We start from the raw sequence: 8,888 nt of genomic DNA, 5'->3' as shown, positions 1-8,888 counted from the left end.
AATCAGAGGGCTCTGGGCTGTCTGCTGCGGCGGGGAGCCCAGAGCCCTTTAAATCCCAGCCGCGGCCGGGAATCAGAGGGCTCTGGGCTGTCTGCTGCGGTGGGCAGCCCAGAGCCTTTTAAATCCCAGCCGCCGCCGGGAATCAGAGGGCTCTGGGCTGCCTGCAACCGCGGGGAGCCCAGAGCCTTTTAAATCTCAGCCGCTGCTGGGATTTAAAGGGCTCTGGGCTGCCTGCAACCGCGGGGAGCCCAGAGCCTTTTTAATCCCAGCCGCAGCCGGGAATCAGAGGGCTCTGGGCTTCCCGCTGCAGCAGGCAGCCCAGAGCCCTCTGATTCCCGGCCGCGGCTGGGATTTAAAGGGCTCTGGGCAGCCCCGGCGGCGGCAGCGGCGGGGGGCGCTCCAAGCAGGGGAGAAAAAATATTGGTGGGGCAGAGCCCCTGCTTGGGATTTATTCATGGGGCTAAAGCCCCAGAGCCCCATATAAGTCGGCGCCTATGTGTGTATGTGATGTGTATGGAATGAGTTGCAGATGTAGGGTGAGCAGCTGTAGCGTGGAGCAGTGCAGGATTTCAGAGGGCAAGGGAATTGCCCCAGGGTGGCTGGATGATGGAGAAGGTCTGGCTCTGTTTCACATCTCTGTGTCCACAGAGTGATAAATCTTTATCTCCCCCAAGTAATTGACGCTGCCTGCCTGCGAGGGCCAGCGCCACTCTGACAGATGGGATATTTTGCTGCTGGCAATTGGAACTATCAAGGGAGGCATTATTCTCGCTGCCTCTGACTTTCTCATCAGGGAGAGAGTGCTGAAGTGCTAGAATTAACGTGCCATTTGATTTAATATGCAGCACCCAACACTCAATTCAAATCGTTACACTGGAAAGCTGGGCCCGACCAACTGGGGCTGTCCAGTACGGGGGAGGCTGGGATATCATTTCTATTCCAGTCAGGGGAGGGGAGGGGGACTGTAGTGTACAGGAATTGGATAGTATCCCTTTAAATAAAATAAATGGTCCAAATGGGAAGGTGCTTCCCCAATGTGGGAAGATTTGACTTAGCCCTGGATCTGACCATCCCTTAATGATGTAGTTTTTGACTTTGAGCTTCTGGCTTCTGAAGCACCTTGCCATTTAAACCAGTGATACCCAAAGGTGAGTCAAACACAGGTCACTTGGCCTCTGATCTTGATCACTGTTCTATGGGAGCAGATCCCTGAGCCTGCATAAAACTCCAATTTCATTCATCCGCCACAGCTTGCAGGATTGGGCCCTTAGCTTAGATATGGATGTGGGACGTGCCCTGACCAATGATTCTAAACTGCAAGCCTCAGGCAGGAGCAGAAAATAGCTCCCCCTGCCACGCAGGGCCCCATTGGCCTAGCAGGAGCTTCCTCCCCCCCCCCGCACCCCCGCCAACTATAGAAGTCAGACTATGCCTATGGAGTAAGGCAATCACAATGGGGCCCTAACGGAGGTTCTTGGGTCTCATCTGCATCTCCCAGGAGCTGAAATCCTATAATAAATGAGAGGCTTCAGCACCAGCCAAATGGTCTTGCATAAATTTCCATCAGCAACCTATGTAATGAATTTTCCATTCATTTCCAGCGGCTAACTCCATTTGCTGTGGGGATGGGGCGACTAATGGTAATTTGATCCAATCTGCACTCCCACCCAGCCAGAGTCACGCTGCCCCGAAATGCGTCACCCTGCAGCCAAGGAGGCATTTACGCCACTGTCTCTTACGCACGGCATCTTCCTTTCCGTTTGTCATGTCCGCCCTGCGTCAATAGGGCAAGAAACGAGGGTGTCCGTTCACAGCGCCAGAAGCCAAGGCCACGGTCAACTTCAGATTCCAGGCTTAATAGGGAGGACAAAATCCCAGCTCTATAGATTCTGGGTCTGACTCACCATTGTCCTGCACCTTGGGTCATCACTTACACCAGTGGGCGGAAAACACGACCATTCTGATTTGGGAGCATTTGACACCTGTTTCCCAGCAGTATCAATGACAACACATATATATACCTGCCTCTGGAAATTTCCACCACATGCATCTGATGAAGTGGGGATTCACCCACAAAAGCTCATGCTCCAATACGTCTGTTAGTTTATGGTGCCACAGGACTCTTTGCTGCTTTTTACAGCTCCAGACTAAACACGGCTGCCCCTCTGATAAATGACAACACAAGGTGCAAAGTAATGGAGTCAGGCTTGGTGCAGGGTAACTGTTTCCTCAGCACCTCCTGTTGGGACAAGCTGGAGGCAGTAGGAGTTATGAGCTCCCCACACCCTCCATTCCAAGCAGTTGGGGAGGCTTGGCTTGGAGTAGCAGTGGTTTCACCAGTCAGCCCTCCTATGCCGTTGCCTACAGTGAGTGCTGCAGGGACTGGAGTAGCCACGAGCTCCCATGCTACCTGGAACACAGTCTCTACATAGCTATTGGCTCGAGTTTCTGTATCTTTGTGTCATTTGCTGCTACGGTAGGTCAGGTATTTTGTCTGGAAAAGTTTCTGTAACCTGGATTTAGGTGTGCAGTTCCAGTCAGTGTGGTCTCTATGTGGATGCAAGTGTAGTGCCCTCCAGTGGGGAATGAAGAGCTTCACACCTCTGTAAATGAACTCTATTCTGTCACTTCCCAAAAACAAGTATGTTAACATATTAAACACCTGCCATGTATTGGTGATAAAGATCTTACACATGAGATCAATGACCTAGAGGAGGAGGCTGCAATGGAACAGGACAGACTAAATTGGGCATCTGCAGTGGGATTTTTCATTCCAAAGCAGACTACTTTGGGGGAGGATAGCTTAGTGGTTTGAGCATTGGCCTACTAAACCCAGGGTTGTGCCTTCAGTGCCTAAGGGGACCACTCAGGGATCTGGGGCAAAATCAGTACTTGGTCCTGCTAGTGAAGGCAGGGTGCTGGACTTAATGACCTTTCAGGGTCCCTTCCAGTTCTACAAGATAGGTATATCTCCATATATCATTATTATTTATTATATACTCATCAAGCTCAGACTCTCACAGTAACCAACTGTTGATATCTTAGAGAAGTGGCTCTCAACCAGGGGTACATGGACACCTGGGGGTACTTGGAGATCTTCCAGGGGGAACTCAACTCATCTAGATCAGTGTTTCTCAATTGAGGGATTGCAGCCCCCAGGGGGATCACAGGACAGGTCTAGGGGGGTTGCAAGTGCAGGGCTGGCAATAGGGGGTAGCAAGCAGGGCAATTGCCTGGGGCCCCGTACCACAGGTGGCCTGCAACACTAAGTTACATGCTTTGGCCCTGGGCGGTGAGACTCGGGCTTCAGCCAAGGCTCACAAGTGAAAAACAGGCTCAAGTATTGCACCGAAACGTAAGTACAATATTTATATTCCAATCAATTTCTTTGATAATTGTATGGTAAAAATGAGAAATAAGTAATTTGTCAGTACTAGTGTGTCTGTGACACTTCCATATGTTGATGTCTGATTTTGTAAGCAAGTACTTTCTAAGTGGGTTGGCCCTTGGGTTATGCCAGACAAATCAGACTCCTGAAAGGGTGGAAAAGTTGGGAGCCACAGTGCAAGAGTGACCAGCTGGGGGCGTAGAACCTTTAGTTCAAGTCTCCCCCTGGGCCCGGTGAGAAAGGAGCGGAACAGTGTCGGTGCTGAGGCTTTCATCTTGCAGCAGTTCCACTTTAATTATCTGTTAATTGGGCCAAAGGAGAGGCAAGTGTGGGACGCCTCTATAGGGCGGCGGATGGGGCATTCTCGGGATGCTGAATCCCGTCTGCTTGCACTGCCAAGCTGTGAAAGGCCAAAACTAGGGAGTCACACCCCGACTCATCCTGGGACTGGCCCGGCCGATTCCCAACTGGTTTTGGCCTCAGTCCGGCGGGAAGCGGCGCTGTGCGCCGGGCCACCCGCCCTGGGGGAGGGGGGGCGCTCCCTGGCGGTGGCTGCCGGCCAGGCCCCCGGCACGCAGCAGCACCGGGGCGCTTGCACAGCGCAGGCTCAGGCCGGGCTGCGACTCCACCAGCCGTGGGCCCCGCCCCCTGCGCTGCGAGCCTCGGTCACGCGCCTAAGAAATTTGACCCTCCTGCGCCGCCGTCCGGCAGCTCTACTAGTGTCTGTCACGTGGGTGGGGGCTGCACAGGAGTAGCTGCGAGGGGCGGGCGGAAGAGAGAGACCGAGATCCCCCCGCACCGGCCGGCGGCGCAGCCGAGTAACATGGAGGGGACGCTGGAGCAGCACCTGGAGGACACGTACGTGCCATTGACCCCAGCGGGCGGGGGCACTGGCCGGAGGGAGGGGGACGGGAGGAGCACCGGGGTGGGGGGTGTTGTATTGGTGGAGGAAGGAGGAATGCTGGGGTGGAGGGGGCACTGGCCGGAGGGAGGGGGAACGTGGGGAGCACGGAGGGGGAGGAACGCTGGGGTGGGGGGATGCTGGGGGGATTGTATTGGTGGGGGAAGGAGGAATGCTGGGGTGGGGGGCATTGACCGGAGGGAGGGGGGAGCACTTGGGGGGTTGTATTGGTGGGGAAGGAGGAACGCTGCGGGGGGGGCGGCACTGGCCGGAGGGAGGGGGAATGCGGGGAGCACGGGGTGTTTATTGGCGGGGCGAGGGGGAGCACTGGGGATGCTGGGGGCACTGGCGAGGGGTAGGGGGGACACTAGCAGGAGGGAGGGGGAGTGCTGGGGACACCTGATTGGTACTGGGAGGGTGATTGGCAGGGGGTTCTTTGGGGACACCAAGGGTGGGGTGCTAGCGTGGGGAGGAGGGAGCATTTGGGCTACTTGGATGGGGGCACGGCCTGGGAAGGATCTGCAATGGGCATACCTGGGTAGGTAAGAAGAGGGAGTGCTGGGGTGAGAGTGAGTTTTGGTTGGTAGGATTTGGGGAATGATGATTTTATGGGATAGAGAGAGTAGGAACTTTTCAGGTGACTGGCAACTTTTGCTCTTTGGTAATTGAGAACCCGCTCTTCTCCCTCATCTCTTTTCTCTTCTGCTTCCACGGAGCAGGGGTTCCTGTTGACAAAAGTCCTAGAGCTTTTCTGCTCTCTTGCTCAGATGGAAACAAACCCCCATTCTGAACAGGGGATTCTCAGTGAGGCTTACCCTGCTCGCTGACTGAGATGGTATCAAATTAACCAGCATTTCTAAATAATGAAATGCATTTTGCAGTTATGAAAGTTCCTGCTTTCCCTCCACCCTGAACTATTTTGACAAGGGGGGGCTGTTATCAGGCTGAAAAGATGGCACTGCTTAAATTGTTTCAGATTTAGGTGAGGCTCTCACTGTTGTCTTGATGTCTCATTTGTTTCTTTCCCATCTAATGCTTAAATTGCTGATCTCGGGTTTTATCTTTATTAGAATGAAGAATCCTTCAATAGTTGGAGTCCTTTGCACAGATTCACAAGGCCTGAACCTTGGCTGTAAGTAACAAAGCAGCTTATTTGCTTCAGAAAATGGGGCCCCTTTCCACTTTCATGTTGTACCAGGAACACTTTCATGTTGAAATAGTGTACATGCTTTAAAATATACACTAGAAAAATAAACCTGCTGTCTGTCAGCTTTGGGCAGATCCCTGCAGTTTCTGTTAAACTCTCCATCTCCTACTTCTTTAAAATCCCGTGTTTTATTCTTGCTCTCTCCTGTCCCAATATTTGAAATATCAAAGTGTACATGGTCTACTTGCCTCTCTTTACCAGTGGTTGCCAACTAACTCATTTTTTAAAGAAAACCCACTAATCTGTATAGGGGGAACAACTAGCCTTTGTTTCAATAATGAACCAATATGTATGGCTGTAGCTAGGGTCCCTTGGTGCTATGGACCAGGTTCCTGTTTGTCCTAGAACACAGAACAATTGAAGTATAAGACACAGCTGTTGCTGATTTGGTAACAGGTATCATCTGATTATGGCCCAGTTAATTAAAAGGTGGGGACAAAATGTGGAATGAGGAGCCCAAGAATGAATTGTAATTGTAAACATTGCCATTGACATAGGTATCTTTATGGGTTTATAGGTAAACAGATTAGCTGCCTCTTTCAGTCAAAATTAAAAGAATGGGTTTGCCTGAAATAAGGCAGCATTGGATACTGAATATTAGGGTATGCTGCAAATATGACTATATAAATCCACCAAAATCACAGTTGTGATGACCGTATTTATCTGGGAAGAGTACAGATAACATGGTGGTAAGCACTGGCAGGAAAAACGCCTTAGAATGCACTAGCAATTATGGGGATAACCTGAAAAATGGGTTCAATTAGTGCACATAGTTCAACTAAATTCTTGGGCTGGCTGGTTATGTAGTTACTGTCATGTAATGAGGGGTTTTACACTTACATAAAGATGTATTTTATAGGTCGTGGAACCCTTTCAGATGAACATGCAGGTGTGATATCAGTTCTAGCCCAGCAGGCAGCCAAACTAACTTCAGATCCTACTGATGTTCCTGTTGTGTGTCTGGAGTCAGATAATGGGTGAGCATCTGGAGCTGTATGTCTGTCATTCCCTTTTCTTTTTGGTTTGCCCTGTATCTTATCATTAGGATCTTCTGGGAATATTAGATCTTTAGAACAGCCTCTTTCACTTCTAGGTGGTTCTGCTCATGTGCCCCTGGTTACAGTGACAGATAAAAGGCTACAAAGCTTTACCCCCAGTGGCACACATGGCAGCAACTCTAGGAAAGTAATTCTTGCCTTTCTCTGGAGCTGGACTGTGGATTGCTTATTAAAATTGAGGCCCTAAGGCATTGGTGAATGTAACCTTGTTTCTATACATACTGCATGCTTCAAAAAGCGGAGAGGCTGCTGCCAGATACAAGGATGCAATACTAGCTAGTCATTCCTGCAGCATGTCTGTAATGGCTATTTAGACCTTATGATCCTGTTTTAATCCTCCTGAAAACTTTTCACAAAAGAAGGGAGATTTGATTCCCAGGAATCTCCCACTTCAAGCTTTTGAAGTACCTGGAGGTGTTGGTGTTTGGGGGGGGGGGGAGATTAGAGCCCAAATGTTTTCAAAGTAGGCAGAGATGGAAAATGGAGTCCTAGTCCTTTGTGTACAGGATCTAGTCCAGGGTTGTTCTCAACAATTTTTTTGGTTGCCTCAGTGTGGCCACTATGACAACTTTTCCTAAAATGCCTAATTAACTTTAGAAAAAACAAATTACTGTGATTTGGACATACGTATGTGCATATTTATGTATGTAGGGGTTTTTCACAAACTGAATAATAAAAATAACATACAGTTGTCTCTATTCTTTACTGGACCTAAACAGAAAAACACAAATAATGTGCTTTGTATGTTCTGGGTGTTTTTTGTTTTGCTTTTTTGTCTGTTCTTTTTAGACTTGCTAGCTAGTAAGTCTGCATCTGGGAAAAGTAATATTTGTACGTGTATTGTCACTTTTCACAACAGATTTACTTAGCCCTGGTTGTAGGGGGAGATGGACAAATTAAGCTGTGGCTAGGGAGGCAACAGGGGCCAGGGCAACGAAGGTGATAATGAGCCCTGCACTTCAGGGGATGGAGCCTGCCAACATGCAGCTGCAGTCTGCCACCCTAGGGCAGAAGCCTGAGCCCAACTGCCTGGCCCAACCCCTGCCAGCAGCCCTGGGGGAGGGGCTGCTGTTTCCCCTACCCTCACTGCCCATGAGACAGTGGCTGTAAAAGCCCCTGGTGGCTGCATTTGAGAAATGCCGATCTAGTCAGTGCTTCCTCTTTGACAGTATGCAGCAGATACAACTTTAGATAATGCTTTCCCAGTACATCTTTGCTAGTGACCTGCAGATTAGCTGCACTGTAGTAGCTATACCTATCTTCAATAACTGTTTGTTTATTTCAGGAACATCATGATCCAGAAGCATGACAGCATCACTGTGGCAGTGCACAAAATGGCATCTTGACCTTTCATACATCTGCTTGGTTCTTTTCCACCCTTGGTGCAACTCCTTGTTGTTGGACTGATCTATTTCCTCTGCTGATCATATCCAGAAAGTGCTTGCAGAACTAATTTTGGGGCAATCTTAAATATGTGGTAGCTTCCCTCCTTATTTAAACTGGTACTGTACTTCAGTCAGAGTCTAACTTCCAGCACAGCCCAGAACTTACTGTCAAGCATGGACTGTGGTTTAACTTACCTTACTTGTGTAATGATCAAATATCCTAACCTGTGGCCTTACTTGTTGAATTCAATAAATTATCTGAGATGAAATACACAGCTGGCTATGTAAGCTTCAGTTGAACGCTGGTTTATCTGAACCTCTGACTAATACTATATATAGACAGACTTTTACAGATATGTCATCTTACAATAAAGATCCCTTGCACTTCCCAATGGTCCTCTCTCAAAAACATCAGGCAAGCTCTTTTTTTTTTTTTTTTAAAGGTAAACAAGCAGAAAGCTTAACTCATGTAGGTTGCCTTCATACATCAAAGAAAGAGCCAAACCCCAGTAAGATTCTTTGTAGGACACCTTTAATCCCTTCTGGCTAAAAATACATACATTTATAAACAGTTTCCTTGTCTGTTACAAATGTCTTTGTTTAAAATTGAAGTATTAAGTTCAACAGCACTACTTACTGTGTTTTGCGTCCTGTGTTACTGTTTTGACACTGGAAATGGACTTGTCAAGCTGTCAATTTCACACCAGGATTCTCAGACTTTAACACCTAATGATACTGTTAAAATTGCAAACACTGCAGGGGAAACATTGTTTAACAACTCCCTCCCTTGGTGATCAAGTATATATGGAAACATTTGTTTTATGTATGGTAAAAGCTTACTTATAAAACCTAATTTGGGGCCAAATTTGACCTGAGACTGTCCCAATTACTAAACCCATGGAGGTACAAATCTTTACTGCATGGTTTTAAATCAGTACAAGAAAGGTGA

The 8,888-nt window shown here is 48.6% G+C and overlaps 1 protein-coding gene across 1 annotated transcript; it reads left to right on the top strand.

Moving 5' to 3' along the window:
* The first annotated feature begins 4,090 nt into the window (after positions 1-4,090).
* Positions 4,091-8,212, top strand: LAMTOR5 (late endosomal/lysosomal adaptor, MAPK and MTOR activator 5). The gene is made up of 4 exons (XM_045015125.1): positions 4,091-4,246; positions 5,360-5,421; positions 6,356-6,473; positions 7,840-8,212. The coding sequence occupies exons 1-4, from the start codon at positions 4,212-4,214 to the stop codon at positions 7,898-7,900; spliced, it is 276 nt and encodes a 91-aa protein (XP_044871060.1). The 5' UTR covers positions 4,091-4,211; the 3' UTR covers positions 7,901-8,212.
* Positions 8,213-8,888: the final 676 nt, after the last annotated feature.

The sequence above is a fragment of the Mauremys mutica genome, chromosome 4 (genome assembly GCF_020497125.1).
Source record: "Mauremys mutica isolate MM-2020 ecotype Southern chromosome 4, ASM2049712v1, whole genome shotgun sequence".
Lineage (NCBI taxonomy): Eukaryota > Metazoa > Chordata > Testudines > Geoemydidae > Mauremys > Mauremys mutica.
This window is presented reverse-complemented; position numbering and strand designations above follow the sequence as displayed.

Coding starts and splice junctions, on each gene's coding strand:
- LAMTOR5 (XM_045015125.1), top strand. CDS start 4,212: ATGGAGGGGACGCTGGAGCAGCACCTGGAGGACAC. Junction 5,422..6,355: donor ACAAGGCCTGAACCTTGGCT/GTAAGTAACAAA, acceptor TGTATTTTATAG/GTCGTGGAACCCTTTCAGAT. Junction 6,474..7,839: donor TGTCTGGAGTCAGATAATGG/GTGAGCATCTGG, acceptor TGTTTATTTCAG/GAACATCATGATCCAGAAGC.